The 27503-nt window shown below is 41.1% G+C and overlaps 2 protein-coding genes across 9 annotated transcripts in view; both read left to right on the top strand.

The window, feature by feature from the left end:
• Positions 1-6133, top strand: part of LOC138210686 (solute carrier organic anion transporter family member 5A1-like) — a 28603-nt gene extending 22470 nt beyond the window's left edge. For both annotated transcript variants that reach the window (XM_069169975.1, XM_069169976.1), the window contains one exon: positions 207-6133. In XM_069169975.1, the coding sequence (XP_069026076.1) occupies positions 207-742 (536 nt within the window). In that variant the 3' untranslated portion in view covers positions 743-6133. The remainder of the gene's footprint in view (positions 1-206) is intronic.
• A 2745-nt stretch (positions 6134-8878) lies between these two features.
• The window catches only part of larp4b (La ribonucleoprotein 4B), a 30867-nt gene continuing 12242 nt past the window's right edge, over positions 8879-27503 (top strand). For 2 of the 7 annotated variants that reach the window (XM_069170218.1, XM_069170216.1), the window contains exons 1-5: positions 8879-9466; positions 14562-14695; positions 22428-22581; positions 25741-25983; positions 27176-27254. In XM_069170218.1, the coding sequence (XP_069026319.1) occupies positions 14615-14695; positions 22428-22581; positions 25741-25983; positions 27176-27254 (557 nt within the window). In that variant the 5' untranslated portion in view covers positions 8879-9466; positions 14562-14614. The remainder of the gene's footprint in view (positions 9467-14561; positions 14696-22427; positions 22582-25740; positions 25984-27175; positions 27255-27503) is intronic. The other 5 variants (XM_069170223.1, XM_069170222.1, XM_069170219.1 and 2 more) reach the window with 4 other exon arrangements.

Raw genomic sequence — 27503 nt, 5'->3', positions numbered from 1 at the left:
AATATTTTACAGAATTAGATGATGATGGTACATTTTTAAAATTGTAATAACTCAAATTGAACTTGTAGAAGCTGAACACTGACGTCCAGAACTGACTTTGTACCCTTTTTTATTTCCACTTGCTCTCCTCCTCTTCTCCTCTCACATCTTCTCGCTTCCTGTTTATCTGTTTTTTGTTGTCGTGGTTCTTCCTCTCTCCCCTCCAGCCTACATCCCGACGCCCATTTACTTCGGCGCCGTCATCGACACCACCTGCATGCTGTGGCAGCAGGACTGCGGCGTCCACGGCTCGTGTTGGGAGTACGACGTCACCTCGCTGCGCTTCGTCTACTTCGGCCTCGCCGCCAGCCTCAAGTTCTTCGGCTTCCTCTTCATCTTCCTCACCTGGTACTCCATCAAGTACAAGGAGGAGCGGGTGGAGCGCTGGGTCAAGCGCCACCTGTCGCCCGTGGACACGGTGGGCAGCCTGGTGTGCCACCCGGGCGGCCACAAGGGCCACGCCCGCACCCGCTCCTGCCCCGTCAACATCCCGCGGACCGACCCCAGCGCCCTGACGAACGCCAACGCGCCGCCGCGCGCCGGCGTCCTCAACCGCGGCGTCAGCACCCAGAGTTGCCCCGGTAACGAGCTCAAAGCAATAGCGCCTCCCCCTCCGGCGGCGGCGGCGCCTTCACCCGGGGCGGCACCCGACCCGGCCCCCGCGCCGGCCCGGTCGCTGGAACAGGTTTCAGTCCGAGTCTGAGTCTCAGAAGGGGGGAGGAGGGAGAGGGAGAGGGAGAGGGAGGGGGGAGGGGCGATGATGAGGCAGGTTTCCAGCCGCTGACTTTTATTCTGAAATCCAGTCAGCTGATCTCATCTCAAAACTCTGGGGGGGCTTTTTCAGTTTTGCCTGCACCACCGGACACCCCAACCGGAGGTGCCGATTTATTTCCGACCTCCCTCGAACAATGAAAAGTTGGGACTGACCTGCCCACCCCCCTCCACCCCCCGGCCTTCCCACCCACCTCCCCCCTCCCCCAACACAAAAAAAAACAAAAAACTGCTTGGTTGGTGAAAAACGTTGAAAGCGGCTGCATGTTTGCTTTTGTGATCCGGCAGCCGCAGACAAAGCAGACAAAGGCTTTCACCCCCCCCCCCTCCCCCTGCCCTCCCCTTCCCCCCCACACACACTCCTCCCCCACCTCTTTGGATGGCAGAGAGTCCATCCCTCATAAACCCCTCCCACCCCCACAAACACCTATGCGCCTGCCCCCCCCCCCCCGACCTCGGCAACATGTGCCTTCTGTCACCACGGTCCTCACATGTACAGCTCAACACACACACACACACACACACACACACACACACACACACACACACACACACCGGATGTCCCTCAGACAGACAGACAGACAGTTAGAGTCACCTGAACAGATACCTCAGCTCCCCCCCCCCGCCTCCCCCCCCCACACTTTTTATTCCTTCACTTATCATGCGAGTGTTTTTTGAGGTTTGTTTTTTGTTCCCTGCATATCCGATGGAACAAAACAAAGCAAACAAAACAAAAAAACTACAGAAATGTGACACACTGCATCTGAAGTGTTAAAGAACTGGAACCGATGGTTGGTGCTACAGAATCTGACGATGTTTAGCGTCCATTTTTCTGTTCTTTTTGGTCGTTGTTGTTTTTTGTTGTTTTTTGTAGGGTTAAAAACTCTTGAAAAGAACCCAACTGGACAACAGGTCAGTGGGTTAAGCAGCTTGGCACGCACAGAATGCATTCCTGTCCGATGCAAGGCCTTTCCCCCCCCCCCCCCTCCCGACACAATGACGCGTAGTATTACCCGCTGGAAGTCGGATTGTTTGGCTTTTGCCAGCTCCATACAATGCATCCATACATCCCAGCCGATAAGAGGCTTAAACCTGGAAGGAACGTGGATTGGCTTTTCTTTTTTCTTTTTCCTTTTGGACCACGTTCCCGACCAGGACGAGTCACCGGCCGGATCCTCGGCACAACTGGAAGAACACGGGGAGGGAAAAAAGCCGAACCGCCGGGGGGAGACGAGTGGTCGACCGATCGGGTGTAGAGGTCGTAGCGAGGTCATCGGCTGAAAGCGGCGTCTCTTGGAAAAGTTTCTCGTCCTGCATCATGTTGTTTAACTGTTAAATCCGTCGTCCGGATGATTCCGTGACCTAAAACAAAAAGTGACACGCAGGTTTCCAACAGTTTGCATTCACGCAAGTTAAATAGTGGAAAGTTTGAAAGAAAAGAAGGAAGAAGGAAAATTAAAAAAAAAAAAGACGGCAACATTTCGGAAATTTATCAGCATCACTGGAAAAGCGCGGAAAAAAAAAAAACGTCTGATCGTCGTCGGACTGAAGCTAATGATTGTTTTACGTTTATCTATAAATCTACTGATTATTCTTTTGTGAAACGAATCAACGAGCTGCTCAATCGAAAAAAAGAAAAAGTCAAAAAAAAAAAAAAAAGAGAACCGTCGCAATTTCTTTTGTGTTTCGTTCGACTCAAAACTCCAAGAAGATTTTATTAAAAAATAAAAGAGGAAATGAATCCTCATGCAGGAAGCTGAAGTTCGTAAATGTTTCACGCTTTTTACCGAATGAACGCCTCAAACATTCAATCGGTTTCAAAAATATTGATTCAATTCAGCCGACTGATAGTTTTTAGCCCAAATCAACCACAGATGCATCATTTTTGACAGTTTAGCTGATTTAGTTCTTGTGAGGAATCGTTTTTGCTGCAGTCCTTTGAATTACCAGGTGTGACCTTGAAAACAAAAAAGAATCAAATTTGGTCCTTTTTTGGCTTCTAAAAAGTTGTATTTTCTCAAAACAAAAGCAAAAATCTGGCAGGGAGGAGATCAACGTAGCTTTCATCCATATCAAATGATCTTCAGCAGATCGCGTTTGCACACGAATTTAGAGTTGATTGAAATGTTCTATTTTCTCTGAACACTCAAAGGTCGCTCTGTGACCTTGAAAATAGAAGTCGACAAAACGGCACCGTTTAGTCGTTGTGGGGCTTTTGGTCACGTCACATGATCTTCATCTGCAGAATTACCTGTAGAAATGTAAACATATGACAACGGGGCAAACTGGATCTATGAATGAAGGTCAAACCACCAAATACACCTTTGAAGCCCAATCGGTAAAAATGTTCTCTAAAATAATAATAACTAAAAAAAAAAAGACAAAAGAAGAACGAAGTCGACGTGTTGAAATGATCTCTGGTGGATTTCATCACTTGTTTTAAGAAATCGACACTTTTGGGACTCAACAACAAACAAACAAACAACATTTTTGAAGCCAATGGAGAAAAGGTCACATCGGACACAAAACATGTAAATCCTCTAATCGTTTAATTAGACGAGGCAGTCGGGCGGAAAAATAATTCTATTTTTCAGTAGTAACGACTCAGCCACATTTAAAGCTTGTTGTGAAGTTAGTTAGCTGTTAAAATAGTGAATGTTTTGGGTTTAGCGGATCTACGGAAGCCAATAAATGCTGTAAAGAATACAATTTTACTCTGTACGCAACAACTTAACCGCTACGGAGTTCTTAATGTTTAAACTGAAATATTTTACTTTGAACATTTTATCTATTTGAAATCAAGTCGTTTAAATTTTTCTTTGTAAAATTAAAAAAAAAAAGAAAAAAAAAAGTGTTTTTGAGTGATTGGGATTTTTCTCCTTAAAAAAGAAAATTCTAAAACTCATCTAAAAGTAATGTTTTGGATCACATGACCTCCAGAACTGACAGGAAGGTCTGATGGATTGAATTCGACCAGTTTATTGAGTTTCTGACGTCAAATCTTTGCTGAATATTCATAATTTAAAGCACTTTTTGAATCGTAAAAGCAGAAATTCCACCACCATCATTGAAGTAAATTTTAAACTTCATGAATTCAAATTTTTTTTGAAGTAAAATATTTGACAGTTGATAATTTGCTTCCAGTGTGTAAACCTTTCGTTTACTCGAGGAAAAACTAGCTGAGTTATTGTCCGAGGTATTTCTGAGGAACATAAATATGCATCTTTAAAAAAAAAAAAAACTAAAAAAAAAAACCTAACGCAGTATGAGCGCTTATTTCCTAAAGAAAGAAAAAGCGTGAATCACTGACGTCACTGATCTCTCCCGTACACCGGATGGAAGACTGTTTGGGAACACCTTACAGGATGGGTCGTCCTGAGCTTGTGTTTTTTCAGCCGCTGTCCTCTGAGGCCCCCTGCTGTTCAGATGAGGCACAACATGTAGAGACATGAAGGCATCAACTGAACACACGTTTTCAATAGGAGAGAACAACAACAACAAAAAAAAGGCCGGATATTTGTTATTTTTATCATCCAAAACTGTTTATCAGGAAAAGAAATGACACGGTGACGTTTGAGTCTCATTGTGTTTCAATGTTTTTACATTTCAGACTTCCGGACTGATGATTACTTTTCTTCAAACTAATCATTACTTTTATCATCAAATTAGAGATTGGAAATTAAGTTTGCTGTCAAGGAGGAAGCAACAAATCTTCACATTTATTTCTTTCAATTTCAGCTTTTTTTTTTTTTTTTTTTTTTTTAAGTGAACATCTGTTTGAAACGTGGAAAATGTATGAATTGATTTCAACATGCGAGACGCAAACTGGAGCTGATGTTCGAGCCTCCAGCAACCCCCCACCCCCACCCCCGCGCCAAAAAAAAAAAAAAAAAAAGGCTAAATATCGCTGTTGAACGTTCACAGACGCGGATTCGAGCTCTCAAGATGTTTGTTTTTTGTTTTTGTTTTTTTGTGGTATCTGGAGTGACTTAACGACCCCGGAGAACAAAACCTCCGAGGGCACAAAGGAACTGAGAGAGAAAGAACAACAACAAAAAAAATGCCGTCGGTGATCATGCTACTCCCGGCAAAAAAAACAAAACACACACACACAAAAAAAAAAAAGCAGCGAAGAAGAAAACTCAAACGCATGGTTTCAGTCCTCCACAGTAGAGACAGTAGAATAAAGTAGAACCGCAGAACACAACATCCCATTCTTCACGTACCGTGCGAGAACAACAAAAAAACAAAAACTTCATCCACCCGTTTGTCCGTGCCTACGTTTCACATTTAAACTGCTCTTTTGGTGTGTGTGTGTGTGTGTGTGTGTGTGTGTGTGTGTGTGTGTGTGTGTGTGTGTGTGTGTGTGTGTGTGTGTGTGTGTGCGTTCAGCAGCTGGTGTCGCAACTTTCACGTCACGAAACGACGCCGAGGGGATGAGACGTTGACACCGACCCGTCTTGTTATATTCCTGTAAAACCTTCGATGATTTCTGTGAGTTTTATGTCGCTGTAAAGTTGTTGTTGTTGTTGTTGTTTTTTGTTGTTGTCGTCAGCGAATCCTGTTATTATCCCTTAAATAGCGGCTTTGCGGTGTGACCGTATTTGGGCGCGATAGGAGGGAGGAGCGAACGGGGGATCTGACCCCGTCTGATTGGGAACCCCGTCCCCCGTCCCCTTGGCGATACTACGTCACCGCCCACCGATAGCTGTAACCTGACTGCACCACAGGCCTGTCAATCAAACACTGATTTTGAGGTTTATTTTCTAATTAGCGAATGATGTGTCACATAAAGCTGACAAAAGTTCATGTTTGTTAACAGATTTAAATGTCCGAAAGATTTTAAAAGTATTTCAGCCAAAATTAGATACGAGAAAAAAAAAGGAAAAAAAAAGTCAGTCCTGCAGGTGGTGTCAGTATTTCGTCCTCCGGTCGACACCGGCTTCACCGCTTCACCGCTTCACCTCCTCCTCTGTTCCCTTGTCTTCGCCTCCTCTCGTGGACAGAAGGAGTCGTTTACCTCCATGTGTTGTTTCGTGTTCTGATGTGACATCATTTCCAGACTGTGACTACAGACAAAGACTGAAACTGGATCTGTACGAGCTCCGTCAGGCAGATGTAGGTTAGCAGTTTACCTTCTATTCTTTCTTTCTTTTTTTCTAGTATTTTATTTATTTCAAAACAACAGTGTTATTGACTGACTGAAAGGCCGCACTGATGAGAGGCAACATGTAGATTTGTGGACACACTGTTTACAGATGCCTTGGATACTTGACTTCTGTCAATAAAAATGTGAAAAAATAATAAAACAGTATTACAGAGACTGCCGGTGTGGTTTAATTCTTGCGTATGCAGCGGTTAACCTGACGTCTTGCTTTCTGGTGGTTTTACATAAAGGTTATAGAGTTATAGAAAGTTTGAGCTCAGTAAAGTAGATTTTTTTATTTATTTATTCTCGTCTGAATTGTTTTTGTAAACCTCTTTAAAAAAAAAAAAAATTAAAAATCTGCTATCCAAACGCACTTCTTTCTGCCTACAAGCCCTGAAGAACTGCCCCCAGAAGAGGCAGATCTCCGTGTTCAGAATCTCATTGGCTGTACGAAGTGTCAATCATTGCCAATTGGCTGCACTTGTAAACAACAGAAGAGAGGCGGGCACTTTTGTTCCACTCGCACTCCAGTTGGCTTCTGTAGGCCAAAGACAGGAATTAGAAGGTCCTATTGGCTCAGTGAGGTGTCAATCAAATGGTGTCAGACATAGATCAGTGTGGAGGAGATGACGGCAGAGAAGGCTTTATGCATGATAGCTCATGTTTTTATGGGACAATCTGTGGAGATTAAGGTTTTTGTTGATGTGTTGTCAAAACTAATTGTTTGTAAACAGACAAAGCTGTTTACAGTACCTGCTGTGGTTATTGGATTTAAAAATGGTTTATACTTTTAACTTTGTCGACGGAAGTTTGGTGCCGTTAAAGTACTGATGGCCCACGGGTGGGCTGCTAATGCGTAGCTGTTTAGACGATCTAAATGTGAATTTCAACCACAGAATAATTTTTAATGCTGAACATAAAGATGTAACATAAATATGTTTTAATATGAGGACAATGTGGCTGAAAATATTTCAGTTTTATCTTACATGGTGGGAAGACATTACAGGAGGTGAACAAATGTAACGTTTCTTTATTTGAAATACAACATTAGATATTAGAAAAATGCCACTTTGGAAAGGACACAACACAAATCATTATAATAATGATAATAATAATTTAAATCTGGATTATATATCGTTCAGTGTTTGATTTTGTTAATTTACAAAATATATATTCTGACAATTTATTTTTGAAGACATTGTTGTCCCAGATTATAATAATAATAATAATAGTTTAGTATTTTTGTATGTTATTTTCAGTGTATATTTGTTTACTGTTGTAATGACACTTTAACGTCTGTTGTACATTTCCTGCAATAAAGACCAAAAAAACCAAGAAAGATATTTGTTGTGATCGGCGCCGATCACCACGCAGCCAATCAGCGGCCGCCCATGTCTCCAGGACACACCCACTCCCCCCTGATCACGAGTGGATCCGCGTGCGCGCACAGCCAGTCTGGACCAATCAGGACGGCCCACTGCGAGAGCGGGGGGGAGGGGGGGGGTGGAAGGAGGAGGAAGAGGGGGGGGGGGGGGGAGGGGGAGGGGCGGAGGCTCGAGCGCTGTGTGACAGCTCCGGGTTCAGTGCTGCACCAGAGAGAGGGAAAAGAGACGAGGTGTCACTCCGCCACCCAGACAGCGGCTCATGTTTACTTCCGCAGCTGCTCAAAGATTGTACTTTCCCATAAAGAATTCAGCCTTTTTGAAAAGCTTAAACGCAGTTGAATCCGTTTATTTTTTTTTTTTTATGTAAAAAATAACTACGATAAAATAAAAACAAACATTTTTGTAAACATTAAAGGTCTACAGCAACGATAGGTTTTCACAATATCTATCTTTTTTTTGTCACTTTATTTACAAATGAAGCAGTTAGTATTTAACATTATCGATCATTTTGAGATGTGTTTCTGGACACCAAACTAATGTAAGTCTATTTTAGCTTCTTTTTTGGGGTCTTAACCAACTCCTGAGAGAAATAATTGGCTTTTTAAGCTGTTAAATGCTTCGGGTCACATTTTGAGAAGCTGGAACTGTACGATTTTGTGGCATTTTTACATGAAAACTTAGTTTATTTTTTATTTTTTCAAGAAATCATGCATCTCTATTTTTATTATCATCATTTTTATAATTTTTTTTATTGTTTTGTAATGAGACACTGTCTTTGCATGTCTTTAATGGTAGCTAACAATGTTTTTTTCCCCATTAATATTATTTTTATTTTGGGGTTTTGCATGCTTATAAATGACATTGATAAGGAACTTTGTCATTTGAATATTATATTATTTCTTTCTTCTGTCTTGTCCAAGGACTACAGATGGAAAAATAAACAATAAAACACATTGTTATGAAGTGTGTGACATTTTTTTGGTCTATAAACCCGTTGATTTTGCTTTAGATAGAATTTATTAATCCCAGTGTGGAAATTATTTCGTCACAGCAGCATAGAAACACAGTTAGGAAATAAAATAAAAGGTGCACACGATAAGAAAAAATTACAAATATGCATAAGATAGATACAAATATATTTTTTTTTAGAAAAGTAAGACCAATGAATAAATACACACAGAAATTATATACTCCAAAAATAAATAAATACAACTTGGGATGAAAAAAAAGAAAAGCACACAGAAAGATTCAGAAATATATTTCCGATGCGCACACAAATACACACTGATTCAAATATATGTAACATGTATATGTGGCACCCACGAGCTCCACAAATGCACTTTAAAAAAAAAATTCAAACCTAGAAACAGGGACCGTAAAAAAAATAAAAAAAAAATAAAAAAGAAAAGAAAAGGTGGGGGGAGGGGGGAGGGCGGGGAAACCTGACTTCACCTTCTTTTTTTTTCCTGCCAGAGTGACTCATCATCCCGCTTTGACTTCATAGACGATCTTCGTGCTCGCACACGGAGGAGAAGCGCCGCCGCGTCCGAAGCTCCTCAGACGGTGTTCCATCGAGCTAGCGGTCCGTTCCCCCGGTTTCGGTGTGTTTTCTCTCGGTTGGCGGTTTTGGACTAACCCCCCCCTCCCCAACCCCACCACCACCACCACCACCACCACCCGCCGACACCTTCCCCGCAGAAGCTGCTTCGCTGACCGGGAGGAGTTTGAACTCGTTTCTTTCTTCCAGTCTGAACAAAGTTGATCGGCTAGCTAGCTAGTAGCCACCTAGCTCACTTGCTAACTAGCTTGCAGTGTCGGAGCCCGTTTCTGTGTTTTTCTTTTTTTTTGTTGTTTTTTGTTTTGACCGGGGGGGGGGCGTCGGTTTTGTTTTGTTTTTTGAAACCGGCTGCGGCTTCGCTCTTCTTCTTTTTTTCCCCCCTTCGACATCTTTGAAGACTTATTTGCGGCGAGGTTTGTTTTTTCTTGAGCGGGTTGGTCGTTAGCCTGCGAGCTAACACCCTGCGCATTTAGCCTGGAAGCCGCCTGAAGGCCTCAGGCCGGCCGCCGCCGCCGCAGACCGCCGCCGCCCGCCGCCAGCACACTGTTTGCACCGCCGTGACAGGTGAGTCACTCAAACTGCTTATTGTCGGTCAAAGCGGACGCCTCGGAACAACAACAACAACAACAACAACAACACAAATAACAGTCGGCTGTCACACACACACACACCAGCTGCTCTCTGGGAGAGTTAGCTCGCTTGGCTAGGCTAAAATATTAGCTCGATTCAAACCGATAGGGGGGGGGGGGGGGGGGAGGAGGTGGGGGGGAGGAGGTGGGGGGAGGAGGAGGAGGAGGTGGTGGGGGAGGAGGTGGTGGGGGGGGGGGGGATCCGCGAAATCACGCCGGAGGTCGCCATCTTTCACTGGAGCTGAAAACTAGACATGGCTGCTACTTTTATTTATTTTAATGTTTTTTAAATGTTTTTTTTTTTTCCTTCTTCTTTTTTTTTTTTTTTTAAAGCCCGACTCAACTTTAAAAAAAACAACAACAACAACAAATCGCTGTTAATTGCTTCTTGTTTTCGTGCCTCGTTTTAATTCCTGCCTTTTGTACTTCGCTCCTCCCCGTCGCTCGCTGCCGGGGAGGAGCGTCCGAGTCACGGGCTGGCGGAGCTTCTCTCTCCGGCTGTTGTCAGCCACGATAACAAAACAACAACAACACAACAACAACAACACAACAACACAACAACACGCCGACATTACGTCTGGAGAAGTGGAAGTTCACACTTGGTTTTATTTGACTGGTAAAGTTGATCACAAACAAATAAACAAACAATAACAAGGTTGTTTTTTTTGGGACCAAGATAAACAACAACTGGGTTCGAGCCTTCTCAAAATTACAAGTTAAACAAAATAATTTAAAAAAATAAAAATTAAGTTTCATGAAATGTGTCAGCTATTATAAAAAAAACTGTTAAAGTTGATCACAAACAAACAAACATTTTAATTTGTTTACATGTTATATTTATACTTTTACTATCTCTAATTTTATTCTGTAATATTTATTGCTGTATCTTCCATGCTGCTGTAACTAAAATATTTCCCCTTGTGGGATCAGTAAACACATCTATCTATCTAAACAACAACAACAGAGATGGAGATAAACAACTGGGTTTGAACCTATTCCAAATTAAAAGTTAAAAAAACAATTAAATAAGTTTAATGAAATGTATGTCAGCGACTATAAAATAAAACACGCCGCTGGAAAAGTGGAAGTTGACATGTTTTTGTTTTTTTTGACTGGTGAAGTTGATCCCAAACAAACAAACAACAACGAGTGTTTTGGGGACGCAGATAAACAACAATTGGAGTAAACCAAAAACAAAATAATTTGAAGTTTAACAAAAAAATTAAGTACGTTTATTGAAATGAAGAGAATTTAAAATGCTAATTGGGATAAAGAATATAAGTGGAGAGTTATTATTATTATTTTTTTAGTCTCCCCCTTTTTTCAGTTTATTATTTCATTTCATAAAATCCTTTCAGGAAACAACTAAGAATGGAGAAAGAAAACAAAATCATCTTTGGAATAAGCTTTAGTTTTCTTTCCTTTTAATAGACTAATATATGGACATGCCGCTACCCAATAAAAAATAAAAGACCATTTATCTATTCAGAATCAGATTTATTGGCCAGGTATGTTTACACGTGCAAGGAATTGGACTCCGGTTGTAGCTTCTCTCTCGGCGTGCTAAAAAAACAAAGACAAACAGACATGAATAGATATTATAAAATATAAATAGACATATATAAAGCTAGGAAACAAATATATGTACACCTAAACAGATGTCAGTGACCATCCTCCTAACCAGCGGGTAAAACCAACCGAGACTAAAAATAAACAGGGTTTGGCCCCACTGGTGCATTTCTTTTTTTTTTTCTTTTTCACCAGTGTGTGTGTGTGTGTGTGTGTGTGTGTGTGTGTGTGTGTGTGTGTGTGTGTGTAGGGGGTGTGTGTGTGTGTGTGTGTGTGTGTGTGTGTGTGTGTGTGTGTAGGGGGGGTGTTGAAGCTCGGCCTTAATTTTGGAGCAACAACATTTTGGTTGTAAATCACCTCTTGATGATGAAGCAGGGTTGAAATAGGAGGAGGAAGAGGAAGAGGAGGAGCTTGTGTTTTGGTTTCTGACCTCGTCTCGACCGCGAGGATTGACTGCAGAAATGAGATGACATCATGAATGTGTATATAAATAAATATATATATATATATGTATATATATATATATTTATATTTATTTTTTGTCTGGAGCTACTATCAGGTCAAACTTCACTTCCAGACTCTTTTGTCAGTAAATCTTGTGATTTACGCCCCCCCCCCCCCCCTCCCATCCACCCTCCCCCTCTTCTCCCCCCGTAATAAATAAATATGAAGTCTCGCTCACAGTTAGTTATTTTCTCAAAATATTTTAGCATCGAGTTCGAAGGCAAATTGTGTGTTTGCGAAAGGTGCTGATTCAGACGGTCTGAAATTACTACTCTGCGGGCTCGTAATGTGTTTTCTGGTTTGAAGTCGTTGATCTCAAAATGTTGGTGTGTTTTTTTTAAAATTTTATTGATCAAAGAAAATCCACCTGTTTTTTTTTTTTGTTTTGTTTTTAACTGCAGCTTTAAGTCCTGTATCTCCATGGAAATGACACAATCAATAGCTTACAGGGTCATAAATAGTTAGAGAAGAAAACATGTTGAGTTTCTTTGATAACTTGTTTTACACACAAAAAGAGGGAATCTGTTGCCCACAAGTGTTACCGGGGGGGGGGGCTTCGCCTGATGGACATATTGAACTATTTACAGCTTTTACAACCTCTTCAAACCTTTCTTTGAGCTCTCCATCCTTCCTCCTCCCAACTCCACCCTGGAGTCCAGTTACAAACTTTCTGAATTAAAACGTTTCTTTTAGTCATGTGACTGCTGAGTCGTTCGAGGTTTTCCACGTGTCGCTGAGAGTTTTTGGTATTTTACAGAATCTAGATCCGCTTCATTTATTATTATTTGTTTTAGAGACGTGTAGTATAAAGTGATTTTTGAGGAAATATTACTACCTGGGTGCACACGACTAGTTCAAGGATGGTCGGAAATCTTAAAATCTGTCGATAATGTTTATTTTTTTTTACAGTTTCTCACCGATAAATGATGTTATCTTAAAAGTAAACGTGACTTTCATACCCCGCTGGCAGGTTGTTGCTTTCAGAACTGACAAGGCTTTGAATTGATCTGTCAAGGTAAATAAAAAGCATAAATAGTTTGAATTCAGATGGTTTTCTGTACACACACATATGATTGCACACTTTAAAAAACAAATAAATTGTATTTACTCCTGTTGGCACAAGGTGGTGATTACTGTTTAAAAAATAATAAATACAAATATTTCCTACTCTGGTTGCACAAAATAGTTTCCCAGCAGAACAGGAAGACTTTGGCCAAGTTTAGATGAGTTTATTTTTTAAAGAAAGATTCCTGTCTGCCGCCACAGATTTACTCCACTCTGGTATCAAACCGGTCGTCTACCGTCCAGGAAAAGAAAAGAAGTTGATCACACAACAGCTGTTTTGATAACGGACTGGAATTGATGGGGACTTGTTGTTTAGCACCATTCATCACGGTGGCATGACACACACACACACACACATGCAAACACATGCAAACACACACGCTGTGTGTGTGTGTGTGTGTGTGTGTGTGTGTGTGTGTGTGTGTGTGTGTGTGTGTGGATCAAAGGTCACCAGCTTTACAGCCGTGCCATTCTGTTTCTGCTTTGTATGCAAACACAACGAGGGTCCGTGTGAGAGACAGGCGCCTGATTGTTGAGGCGGATTATCGCCGCTTTACAAACACCAACAGAAAAAGAAGGTGTGTTTTTATTTGTAGGACTCCCTGCTGGTTGTTTGTGTGTGTGTGTCGTTCCCCCCCCCCATCCCCCGTAAGTGTTGAGGTCAGAGGTGAATTCAGCGATTGACCAATGGGACGGCTCGTAGGGGGGGAAGCGCAGATCGCTGTTGAACGATTCATTAACTGGCTGACGGGAAAGTCAATTTAATTAGTTCCTTAATCGTCAAAATCTCTGGCTGCAGGTTTCTTCATATCATTTTGATTCATCAATTAGTCAATAAATTGACATTTGTTTTTGTTTTGTTTTCCTACCAGGGGCTATTATTATTGTTATTATACATTTCATTTTGCTTCTTACTAAACAAACGTTTAGGGATTGTTTTGACTGATATAATGTGTAAAAACCAGAATTGATAAAGAATTTTCTGTGCAAATATTGCAGTTAAACCTTTTATTTTCTATTTCTTTAACTGCTTTGACGGCCTGATATGTAATCTGCAGCTCGCCACGTTTCTCTCTTCACTTTGCTTCAACGTCTTCCGACACGACGACGTCATTTACAGAAAACCGGCTGAACTTGAGGCACCAGGAACTAAAAATAATTTTTTTAACTTTGAACCTTAAAAGGAATAACAAGAAAACTGTTAAATAAAAAAAAAATATATATAAAAAAATAAAAAAATAAATATATATAATTTATCTCATTATAATTTAACTTCTAAGCTCGTATCAGTCGTTGTGTGCTTAATTTTTTTTGTTCAGAAGTTACTACATTTAAGGTGGTTTTGTTTTTGTACTAAATTTGACAAATAAGCAAAAATCTAATGAAAGACATGAGTTGCATTTTATGTTAAAATCAGCGAATGTAGTTGACGCTGTTTTTTTTGTTTTGTTTCTTCTCCTTAATGTGTTTTTAAAGTCTGTTAAACCGGTCCGTCTACTGCTGGGATATTCATCTTTTAAACTTTTTGTCCCTTTGCTCTTCCCGTAGCTTGTAGGTTGACTTAATGTGTTAACAAGAACCTGCAGTTGATTATTTACATTTAAAAGAAAAAAAAAAAAAATCACATCTGATCAAACGTCTTATTTTTAGAATCTGTGTTTTGGGAAGAAATGCATGTGGCATTAAACAAAATGCATTAACTTTCTTGGGCCTTTTAATTTCACGCTTTATTTCCTTAAAGTCGACTCGTCCTCGCCAGATTTTTGCCAGAAGTAACTATCGGACACCGCCGCCGGCCTCGTTTCATCTCGCACGTGTCGCGACTGCTATTCATGCCGAAGGTTATTTGCCTCGAGTCTGACTTTTGTTTTGTCCCCTCCGCCCCCCCGTAGCTTACTTGGTGACACAGAGACTTCTCCCTGAGGAGCCAAGAAGCAGACGGCTCATGACTTCTGACCAGGACACGAAAGTTGTAGCTGAACCACAGGTGCAGCAAGTACAAGAGGCAAAAGAGAGCTCTCATTTGGTGAGTTTTTACACACACACACACACACACACACACACACACACACACACACACACACACACATATTCAATGCTTTTATTTATTTATTTATTTTCAGATTGGAGCGAGGGTTCATTTATTTGTTTGTAGACATCAGAAATGAGATGTCGTACATCAGGCGGATTATTTTCCTCTCATTACCTTTCGCTTAAATCCACCTAATTAGCCGTCCGTTAACGGCAACTTAAACATGAACAGTTAATCGGTTGTAACGATAGTTAACAATCATTTTTCTCTGAATTCTTTTCAAAATAAAATCCCTGAAAAAGCCCAGATTGAAGCTGAAAATAAAAAAAAAAAAAAAAAATCCTTAAAATAGCTTCAAAATAAAAGCAGTGATACCTTCATTTAAATATTATGGCACGATAACTCGCAACATCTATAATATCGCCGTGTTAGCAAAAACGTTTTTTTTTTTTTAGATTTCTTTTCACCTGTCTCGCGATCAACATTTTAATATCCGGAGTGGAACGTGAAGATAAGTGGAGACTTTTATTTTGACATTTTCCAAAGTACTTCATTAGAAGAAGAAAACAAAACAGGAACCACACTTCTATAAATGTTAGAGTTGAGGTGATGATGAGGATTCTACGTCGCCGCAGCGTTTTGCTGATTGCTTATTAAGTGCAACACAAAGACGGCAACTTCCTGGTCACACAATTTGGATAGATTGATTATTCAAATCAAATTTGGCTCGTGGACCCATTTACAAAAAAAAATAATCTTTTTTTTTACTTGTGCTTATAATCAGAAGACCAAAAAAAACAAGCTTTTATTTATTTATTTATTTATTTATTGTTGCTTCTGGATTTATAAATAAATCGTGTTTTGAATTTCCCATTTTGGATTCTCAGGAATTTGAAAAGCACCAATAAAACAGGATTTATTCAACCTTTTTGGTATTTAAATTTTCACCTCTGTCTTGTCTGTAGTCTCCTGTTATACTTTTGCCTTTCTTTTTCAGACTGGGCACAAAGTGTGCTCCTAAAATTGAGCCGGTTTGAATTCTATATTTTCGCGTGTCACATTTGTAGCGTTCAACGTAAAGACAGAGCGACACGAGTGAAAGTTTGCGATGACTAAGCGCTTCCTTTTCGGGGGACGGTGGACGTAACAGAATATGAACGTGGCCGTAAGAAAGGTTTAGAGAAAGTTTCGCCGACCGCCCGAATCTGTTTTCCTTCCAAAAAAACCTGCCGACCAGATGGAGAGCACGATACCGGCCCACTTCGGACCGGACCTGATTTCCCACGCTGATTGTGTATAATAGAAAAAGTGCTCGGTGAAGAACCGGGGAAAACGAGAAACGGGGCAGATCTTGTAACTAAATAACCATGACCTGTTTTTTTGTTTTGTTTTTTTTCCCTCTCTTGTTGGTGAGGCTGTAACAGTCCTATCGATCGCGGCATTTTGTGTCTAGTCGGAGCGTGAAGGTCAGGACGGGAAACGAGAGCGGGACGTCCCGGGGTCGGGATGTGTAACCACGGCATAACTTTGTAAACGTACTGAAGCTCTAAAAAAGATGGACAATGTTGGGGCTAAAAAATTAGATGTTTGGTTACGATATTCATGCTATGAAAGCACCAGCCGGTGTTTGATATATTGGAGCAGTTTTGTTTGTCAGACTTTGACTTGTTATGCTCATATCCCTATTTTATTTTTATTATTATAATTTTTTTGTGATGTGTTTGTTTTTGCACTCTGGGAAAGCAATCCGTGACAAAACTAACTCGTTCCAAGTGGTTTAAGGTTTCAACTATCGATCATTAATATCATTGTTATTTTCTGTCTAAATCTGTTGGACTATAAAAATCTATTGTCAGGAAAAAGAAGTGAAAATGCACATCGCATTTTTCCCAGAACTTCACTAGATATCTTGAAGTTCCTTGTTTTGTTAAGTCCAAAACATTCAGTTTACTACAATAGAAAACCAAGAAAAGTTGAAAAGTTTCACATAAAAAAAACAAAAAACTGAAATTATTGGCTCAAATAGTTGATGAGAAAAGTCGTAGTCGACCAAGAGGGCGTAGGTCCTCTACAGCGTCAATAATACTGTAAATAATACCATTAATAATACATAAACAAAATACGAACGTACTCGTAGAACTGCAGTTACGTCCAGTAACTACTATTTATTTACTTCACTCCTGGTAACCCGTTTCGTATTAAAAATACAATATTTTCCGTGTATGTAGCTTCAACGTTAGTTCGCTAGTTATTGTCAATGTGTATGTTTGGTAGCGTCAGTGGTCCCTGACACAAATTTAAAATGTCGCTTATTTAGTTACGAGCCAATGAGCGTAATTTGCCATTTAACATTTTTCTTATTTTTTTAATAGCTCTTTGAATTTGCCTTTCTTAAGGCCATAAGAGTCGAGGGAATTTGATATTTGACTGAGAGTGGGAACTTTGCATTGCCATTTGTAGTACCTTGAGAAAATGCCTCTTTTAAGTCCAGCACACTTTTTTTAAGAAACCGTTCAACCAGCTGTGGATGGACGACCACTTCGTTTTAATTTGGCAAAGAGTGTTAAAACATAATCCAGATCTGTGGCAGATACACCGCAGCAGCTTATTAGTGAGAGAATCTTAAGACGTGAAGCATCTTGAAACATTAATCCATGTTGTCTGACATTGTGAAAGGTCACTGTGGGTTGTTAATCAGCCATTTGCCATTTATTTTAATCCAACTAAATAGTTTCCATCTGCAGTAAGAAGAAACATCTTATTACTCTTATTTTGAAGATCACTTATTATTTTTTTGGAAAGGTGGCATCAGGATCCGTTTTCCCCTCTGAGCTGATAGTCGGTGCTCTCAGCCCGTCATCATCCATCAACGCACAACAAACAATATCTCGCTGCAGTCATCAGTCATTGAGCTCCACTTTCTCCTCGGATGTTGCTGTGATGTTAAAGGCTTCGACAAAAGGGAGTTTTAGTGGAAAACTTTACGAGGTGCGGATAAAGCGTCTGGTATTGCGTTATTTATTTTTTTTGGTGGTTAACTTGAAAACAAATGACCTGTTGCTGGGTAAAGTGAAGCTCTGTGTTTGTGGGTAGAATTAGGTACTAAGTGAATCGGTAACCAGAAGTGGACTTAAAGTAGATTTATTGGCTTGAAACCTCTTTATTTACTGACACGACTGATCTTTGTATTTAATTTTTTTATTATTGGCTGATGAGTTTTTCGAGGTACACGCAAACAAAATAGCCGAAGATTTGACTGTATGTAATTGACGCATTCACATGCTGTTTGGGTGGAGCTCAGCTGTGTGAATATATGTTTTTACCAGGAGGAAGAAAACACGGTATGTCGAGCTGATAAAAGCCCGCTGAAATCCTGTAAATCCAGGAAGTGGAAAATGAAGCTACAAAAACATCCCAGAGTTTTAAAGAGCAAACTTAAGGGGATTATTCAGGTGTTTTAAAAAAAAAAAAAAAAATTTAAACTCTTTTCCAGGCTGGGAAAGTCAGGGAATCTTTACATGTTTTTTTTAGGGCCAAGTCATGGAAAATCAGGGGATTTTGTTTGCATGTTTTAATTTGAGTTGCCATTTATCAAAATATAATATTTTCCGTGTATGAAGCTTTAACATTAGTTAGCCAGTTATTGTCAGTGTGTCACTGTGGTTATTAATGGATGGATGATGGATGGATGGATGATGGATGGATGGATGGATGATGGATGATGCACTACAGATGAAACATGGGGGGGAATTGAACCCATGTTTCCTTGATGGGTTTCAATCAAACCTCTCCAAATAGGACAGAATGTGGAAACTAAGGAAACAGGCAAAAAAAGAAAGAAAAAAAAAGAAGAAGCTCAAAGTGGCCTTCAGGCGAAGAAAGTTATTTTTCCTGCGAGCTCCAAAATTAGGAAATGGAAAGTGCCCGCTGTCCTTTTTTTTTCCACTGTCATTTACACATGCTTAAGATTGGAAAGAAGATTGGCAGCAAAACGGGACGGAGTCTAGTGGGCGAACGCTTCAGGCTGTAGGTCTCATTACAAGCCGGGCGGGGAACCAACATACGGCTTCCAGGGTTGAATACACACACTTTCAGGACGTCAAGCTTCCTGAGCAGAGAAACGGTAAATATTCACCGTCGGTGGGAAAACATCGTGGCTGGTTTAAGTCGGCGGTTCTGTTGACCCGGTTGTAGACGGATGAACGTGTTTTTATCGCAGGAATCAAAGCCGAGTTCATCCAAACTGGTGCCATCGCAACGACCAGCCATGTGGCGCGACCGAGACCTCGCGTTTTCCCACCTCATTCCTTATTCACACACACACACACACACACACACACACACACACACACACACACACACACACACACACACACAGAATGATACGCCATATGTCTCGCACATATGTGTCAGAAACGGACCAGAAATTGAACTTGACCCATTTTCTTTGTTTTTTTGTTGAATCAAATCAGTTCATGAACACAAAGCTGGAAAGAAAAAGAACCTGAACATTTATGAGTTTCATTTTAAGTCGGTGATCCAGTTCTGGAAAAACCACAACAATGAAAAAAAAGTATCTCGTCTTCTCCCCTTTTTTAGTTTGTAATATCGGGTCAGGTCATGAATATTAGAGTTGGGAGATGTTAGCGGTGAGCATGATAGTAGATTTATATCATAATAATAATAATAAACTTTATTTGTATAGCACTTTTCTAAACTCCAGTTACAAAGTGCTTCACATAAAATAAGCCATTAAAACAAATTAGAAATTAATTTTAGCAAGCCTTTAACAAAATGATTGTGTAAAACAAGAACCGGGCTCAGAGGTGGGCGGAGCCTCTGCCTCCACCGGTCGGCGGAGAGCAGAGAGAGAAAAGGACAGCATAGAGATGGGGGCCGACAATCAATGACTGAAAACATCCGACATAATATTAATCTTTTTTTTTTTTAATCTTTATCACCAGCGCTTTCGTAAACCACGTCTGGAAAATACTTCGTCTTCGTCGTTTCTCAGGTTCGAGGTGCGTTCACTGTCGCCGTGACGCGTCGGTGGCTCCTGAACTCGTCTGTGGCTGACACACACACACACACACACACACACACACACACACACACACACACACACACACACACACACACACACACACACACACACACCGAGAGGGGAAAGATGAGCCTCGGGTCCGCAGACAGACGAGTTCAGCCGTGTTTTGTTTTGTCCCCTGAAGGACTCTGTGCCGTCTTTTCTGTCGACCGCTCGCGACTTTCACCTCCGTCAGAGGGGGCGGGGCCATGAAACCCCGGCGCTGCCCTCCGGTGACACCGGCGATAAACTCGTCTCCGTCCGCGGCTCCTGATGAATCACATCCTCTCGTCTCCTCCCGAAATACATCCTCGATCAGGGAGGCGGCTAAACCCCCCCCCCCCTCCCCTTATACATTTTTTTTGAAAGGTCAATGCGATTGCCCAGAACGTACACATCCGGTGATGTCAGCAGGCGTTTCTATGGCAACCTGGCTCGGACAGGAGTGAGTTTTTTTTTTTTTTTTTTTTAATACATCGGTGCAAGGCTGGATTATTTGTGTGTGTGTGTGTGTGTGTGTGTGTGTGTGTGTGTGTGTGTGTGTGTGTGTGTGTGTGTGTGTGTGGCCATCCTGAATGATCTCGTAGTGCAGCGTTTGTGAAATATGACCCATCATCAATGTCGCTCATCTCGTATCCAGTCGGGCTCATCTCTCTCTCTCTCTCTCTCCCTCTCTCCCTCTCTCTCTCTCTCTCTCTCTCTCTCTCCCTCTCTCTCTCCCTCTCTCCCTCTCTCTCTCTCTCTCTCTCTCTCTCTCTCCCTCTCTCTCTCTCTCTCTCTCTCTCCTTGAATAAGAAACAGGTTTTTTCTTTTCTTTCTTTCTGTTTTTTTTTTTTTTTTTGTTGCCCCAGGTTCTCGGCTCGTTAGCAGAATAATCTATTAAAAAACCGAGGCTCAAGAGAGGGACCGACTTAATTTGAGTGACGCCTCGGGGGGTGGGGGGGCGGAGTGTGTGTGGGGGGGGGGGGACGTGGATCACTCGAAGCTCAGGTGCGCGACTCAATGCCCGCCTCCCCACCGTTCATCTCTGGCGTTTTTTTTTTTTGCTGGAGAATGACTCAACAACGACAAAACAAAAAACAAAAAAAAGAAAAAGCAGGAGACGGATGCGTAACGGGGAGCAGAGACGTCCAGTCAGCTTCTGCAACGTCAGCCGAAGCCCGGCAGGGCAGCGGGGAGCCTCGGTGCTCGTCATCACACTCGTTGAATCAAACCCAGCAGCTCTGATCGGAGGAGGGGGTGGGGGGGAGGGAGGGAGGGAGGGAGAGAGGGAGAGGGAGGGAGAGAGGGAGGGGGGCAGGCAGACGGAGGAGTGTGGTGGGCGGCTTCACTTTGAGGAGCCGGGACGAGGCGAAGCTCAATGTCGGTCGGTCGGAGGTCCCTGCCCCCGGCGTCCCCCCCCCCCCACCCGGAGGTAGTTTAGACTCTCCGTGCGTTAGTGATGGACTGGATGCGGTGGAGCCTCGTCGCCACGCCGACGGGAAGCTCGTGGCCCTCCGCGGCCCCGGAGCTGAACCAAACGCTGGCCCTCACCACGGCTCTCGGTTACAGCCTGTTAGCCTGTGAGACGTGCATGCTGAACTACCGCTTCCATCCTGTGAGTACGGCGGAAATGGGAGGGGGGGGGGTGCAGCCGGGGGGAGATGGGGGGGCGTTACCAGCGGGGTCCCTTGTCAGCTCACACAACTCTGCTGTTCGAGGCTATTCCTCTCAGATGACGTTGGCATCGACGGATTTGAGGCGGTCGTTCAACATTCGTTGACATTTCTGTCGCTCGAGTCGGATAATTTAGAGGAATCGTGGTTATTCCTCGTTATTATTTTGTCGAATCGTTTGTTCGTAAATTCCCTCAAATCTTGGTCACAAATTCCTGCGTCGTTTTTGAGTGATAAACAGAAAGTTATTTACTCGGAATGAAGTAAAACTGTCATTCAAATGTAATGTTTTCCCCAAGCAGAGAGGAAATGACTTTGACTCGGCAATTTAAAATCTTCAAGTTTTGTTTTAGAATATTTTGCAGTGTTTTTTTTTTGTTTTTTTTTTCTCTCGACAGATTGATGAATGTGCAGCTACGACTTTTTAAGTGCAGAGTTTTGCATTCATAAAACCAACAATAACTCTCTTTTCAAGGTTTTCTACTACTGTTATATCAGCTGGTGTCACTGGTCAAAATGTGAAATGTTCTTAAGTCGTATAAGCGTGGTTATCAGTAGATTAAGCTGTGCTACCGCACAATGATTAGCTGCATCGCTCCATCAGCGTTCCTCGTCAGGTTTTTAATTAGGCAAACCTTTAATGATTTCTGTCAGCAATTCACTTGAGTGTTGTTTCTCCGCCTGCACGTGAGTTTGGTCAGCATTTCATCAAAGTCTACTTTTAAGGACCTTCTTGAACCCTTTTAATGACGGTTACAAGTGAACAACAAATTATTGATTTGAAACCTGTGACCTATTGACGATCAACCCTTTTTCTATTATGAGGCCAAATCCCTCCAAAACATCAAGCGCAAATGATTTTGAATGAAATCTTTTCCTACCGTTATTACACGTTAACGGGCCGTCATGCATCAGTAAAAAAAAAAAAAAAATCAATAAAAAAAACCCAACGTCTCTGACCGGACTTTGTTTTTTTTTCTGTCAACAGGAATCCGCCAAGGTTTCAGACCTCAACCCCAATGCGAAAGCATGGGCCAACCACATGTTTAGCCTGGACCCCAGTGGGACTGCTGACACCACAACTGCTGCCCTGCAGCCATGGAAGGAAGGCTGCGATAGTTCGGCCGACCCCGGCCCACAAGGTCAGACGACCATTTTGAGATGCACGTATATATTCTGACCGCTTCTATACTTTGGAATGAGTGTTGTTGTTTTTTTTTTGGCCTCTATAGCACATTAGTTAAAATCTAAATGCATTGGTTTCACATTGCAATGTCATCATCACCCACGTGGGACATCGATTTTTTTTTTTTTTAGACGGACGTTCGTCTTCGGTCGCTGTGTTGTCGATTCAGCTTGAAGCCTTTTCCATATGGATGTAGAAAAATCAATGATTAGATTCTTTATGTTGCAATTATGAGATTATTATCGTGCAGTTGGTTTATTATGGTAGAAAATAAATTCTGCGGGTTTTTTTTTGGGCCCTTTCACTTTTCTGGACCAAGCACCCTAAAACACATATACACCCTAAAACACATATACCCTAAAACAAATATACACCCTAAAACACATATACCCTAAAACAAATATGCACCCTAAAACGCATATACACCCTGAAACACATACACCCTGAAATACATATACACCCTAAAACACATACCCCCTAAAACGCATATACACCCAAAAACACATATACACCCTAAAACACATATACACCCTAAAATGCGTATACACCCTAAAACAAGTATACCCTAAAACACATATGCCCTAAAACACATATACTCTGGTGATGAAGACAAGTTTCCATAAAAAAAAAGAAAAGAAAAAGAAAGAACAAGTAAACTGAAACTTAATGAAAAGTGACATTTTTGACTTAAGTTGGAAAAATTGGAGTTAAACAAAGAAAAATTATATATTTTTTTCAAAAGTTGAAGCCATGGAAGTTATTTTTTGTTTTCCACGGTAATGAAGGGGTTTGGTTAAAGCATTTAAAGGAGTTGAGCGGCAGTTGGACTTCACTGCTCGGTACAGTAAATCTGTAAATTAGTGTGTTGGTCCAGTCGTGACAAAACCCTGTCGGCTTGTCGAAATGATAGTCGGGCTCGACTCAACAAACCGTTATTACACTTTCTGACTTTCTTCCGTTCTTGTCACTTCGCTCGTCGTGCCGAGACGCCTGTTTAATCATTCATACTCAATTTAGTACGAGCTATGAATATTCCAGCTGCAGTCACCGGTCCCTCCGCACAAACGACCGTAATCACTCACTTTAATGTGTCCAGCCAAGTATAGCCGGCGCAGAGCCAACAAGGATATGGTGGCGAAACAGAAATTATTGATTAAGTCTGGGTTTGACTCTGATTGACGTCCTGGCCCGTTTCATCTCACGTCCACGAGGACATTTATGGTAGAAGACTTGTGACTTAATATAGTCGGGTCATCATGGAGTCTTTTTTTAAAAATTTTTCTCACCACTACAAACTTATGAATTTGTCATCAGGGAAGGAAACTTTTTTTTTTTTTTCACAAGCAGCCACAACGACCGGTTCCTCCTCCTCAACCGCTCGTTGTCAGTAAAACTAAACTTTACATTTTAGTGTCCGTTGGAGAAACACATTTTGAGCAACCAATTGTGATCGTATCTCCGTTGGAAAACAACACGGACATCCCGAAAAATACGCGAGAAAATAAGCACATGAACACGTACAGAAACATGAGAGAGGAGTTGAAGTAAAAGGATTTGTTTAACACCGTGAGCCTCAAAAATCGATTAATTTAATGCCCGAACACTCAAGTTTGTAATTCGCAACCTGAACCGTCAGACTCGACCCGATCCCGTCGGTTCAGGCTCGGATTATTGAATTATCGCGATGGATGTATCGTAATATGCCAGTTTCAACCCTAATTTATTCACTTGTAGATATTCATTATTATTTCACAGGTTTATTTGATATAAACTGATGCCGTAATCTTAAGTATCTTCACTCTAATTTCCACTCGTCTTCTTGGAGGCCTTTACGAGAATATTTACGAACCTCGCCTGTAAAATTAAGTCACTTGTTATTTGAAAGAACAGTTCGATTACATTCAGGCCCACTATAAAATTTCTCTTTTTTTAAATGCTTCCTTCTCTGAGGATTTAATGACTTAATCCGTGTCTGGTAAACAGGATTCAGATTTATAGGCTCAATTAAGCTTCAGCCCTCTTTTGAGTATTTATTTTGTGGTTCGCGTTCCTCGTTGGGAAGAGATCCTCCTGTCAAAGGTTAAAAAAATCACCAAAAAAATACATGAATTAACTGCAGCTTTTAGTGCAGATGTTGTGAATTTTGGTGATTGTGAACGAATGCTGTGGATTTGTTGATGGACCGCTACGGAGAAATAAGACCATCTGCTATTATTTCTATCTTCCCCTGTTTAAGAAGTATATTTCATCATGTTTTGATTGACACATATTCCGGCCTTCTGCTCTTTTGCTCATTTTAATTTTCTGTCGACTCAACATTTCCTGTCACGTCATCCCTGGTTGAATTCAATATAATGTTATTCGGAAGCAGTAATTGTCAGTTTTAATTGCAGTTACGCGACTGTCAGAGAAGTGCGATACTTTACCTCACAGATTTTTCACATTTAAAGGCCTTTATTAATGTGAAACATATCCAGGAAGTGTTGAGTCTTGTTGACAGTAGTTGAGTACAAGTATGACCAAAACTGGAAATTATTAGGCTGCAAAAAAAAAAAAAAAAAGACCATATCAGTGATTAAGACACAACTTTTTGTTGTTGTTGTTGTTGTTGTTGTTTTGATGGTATCTGTGCTGTGGAAATGTCCTATACATTATGTTAAATTCATAATAGTGAAGATAATCCCATTTGTCATCAGCGTTTTAACCCATTTGTTTGTGCTTCCCTCATCCATTATATGTGATAATCACATTATTCAAATACCAGCTTTTTGTTGTTGTTACTTTTGTTTATTTGTTTTTGTTTTTTTGTTGGTCTACAAAGAAAAAGTAAGGGGGGGGATTTTTTTTTTTGTGTTTTTTTTGTGGCTCTTACTAAAGTTGAAAAAAATGCCTGGCTTTATATGCCAGGCTAGATTCTTTGGGTAGCTTCAGGTATTAATGGCCTTTTTCCAATGCACAGGTATACCTTTTGCTAATTTGGAGGCGGGGCTTAGATATGAGACTCTCACAGTAGTTTTAAATGGCTAGCTATCTTCCCCCATCCAATTGCCTTTTTTTTTATTTTTATTTTATTTTTTTAATAATTTATCATGACTCCCCTTGTTGATTGCCACAGGCTATGAAGCCAGTGACGACAAGGCTTACAAGGAGCCCCTACTAGCCGACCCAGATGAGCCTCCACCGGTACCAGTAATGCTGGCCGAGCCGGCCCCCGTGGCCGCCGTCACCCTGGAGTGCTCCGAGCCAACCTTCCCAGAGTACCCCGAGCCTGGGCAGCCACGGCACACAGGTGGGCCGCTTAGTTCAGGCTCCAAGCCGGTTACAGGTCAGTCTACGAGGCCTGCAGAGCTTTTGCAAGGTCAGCAAACAACCTCACAGATTTTCTGTTAAAACAAACATGAGGGTTTTTGTTTGTTTTTTTCTTCTGTAAGATAAATAAATGAACAATTTGATATTTTTATTAACGTGAGCAAGTTGTCTGGCTCGAAAAAAAAAATGTGAAAATTTTTTTTACTTCTACAAAAGAAAACATAACTGAATGAAGCGACTCTTTTCTTGGTTGTTAAAGTCATTTTAACGACTTTACGGAGCGGTGAAAACTCCCGTTGAGCGATGCTAATGGCGCTGTCTCTTTAAGTCGAAGTGATTTGAATGACTTTGCATCACGCTGTTAAGAGCTGTGCTTATCCTCAAGTGGCATAATTTATTGTCTGCAGAGCAGACGGTGACCGCTAAAAAGATATTTTTTTGGTTTATGTTTTATTTATTGCAGCATTTAAAATTTCATTTGCCAATTTTCATCTCAAGTGTCCTCCACTTGAAAGGAATGTCAGCAACAACAATACAAGCTAAAAGGGGACATTAGCACTCACGGAAATGTTATAACAGTGTAGAAGTGTGTTTTCGACTCCTAAATTATCTGCCACAGGGGGCGCTGTTGAGCCGTGAGCCTAATTGTCTTGTGGAGGCTGGCAAATAAAGAGTTTCAAAGTAGTTTGTATATTGGAATGAAAGTTTCAAAATGAACTTGTAAACCAAACAAGCAAAAAATGAACCAAATGGTTGAGGATTTTTATCCAGTTTTTATTTTGTTTTAAACCTTAAATGTAGTTTCAAAGATCCCCATCAATTTATGAATTGAACATTTTTAGGAAAAGCATGTTAACCCGAGTTTTACAGCGGTGGTTTTCTGTTTTAATTCATTAACCTGAATTTAATACTGTGCCACCTTTCTCTTTGAGTAAAATAACTTTATAAAACGAAGAAGATTCAGTGGTTCAATTTATGCGAAACTACTAACAAGCATGCTACATGTTTTTGCGTATAAATAAAACCAATCTTTTGGTGCTTTTTTTTTTTCTTTTTTCATATTTAATAACCTGTGAAATCGTTCACCTCTCCTCTTCCACGTACATCCCATCTCATTCAACCCAACGTTTCATTAGTTCTGGATCATGTCTTGCTTTTCTGTTGTTGTGTTTTTAAAGATGAGTTTAGTTGCTGTTTATTTTACTAGAAACTCCCCCCTTCCTCCCTCCTTCTGTCAACAGGCAGTGATCCCCAGCCGGAGAACCCCCAAGAGGGTTTGAGGGAGCACCTGAAGAAGACTCTGGAGTTCTGTCTTTCCCGGTGAGCTTCAATAAATAAGCAACAAACTAAAATGGTGAAGATAGTTGTTATCGGTCTCTGAAATAATCTCCAACAAAAATAAAAGCTTTTCCACACATCGTTAAAAGGGAAAATAATGCCAGCAAACCTCAAACTATCTAGGAAATATAGAAGAAAAAATGGGGCAAACTAAGCTGAAATCTCAAATGCCTGGCAGCTGTTTCATACGACGACTCGGTGGAAATCCCGGTGAAACTTTAAAGGTCCGCC

The sequence above is a fragment of the Embiotoca jacksoni genome, unplaced genomic scaffold (assembly GCF_022577435.1).
Source record: "Embiotoca jacksoni isolate LCO1_2020_lvr unplaced genomic scaffold, fEmbJac1.0.p SCAF_48, whole genome shotgun sequence".
Classification (NCBI taxonomy): domain Eukaryota; kingdom Metazoa; phylum Chordata; class Actinopteri; family Embiotocidae; genus Embiotoca; species Embiotoca jacksoni.
This window is presented reverse-complemented; position numbering and strand designations above follow the sequence as displayed.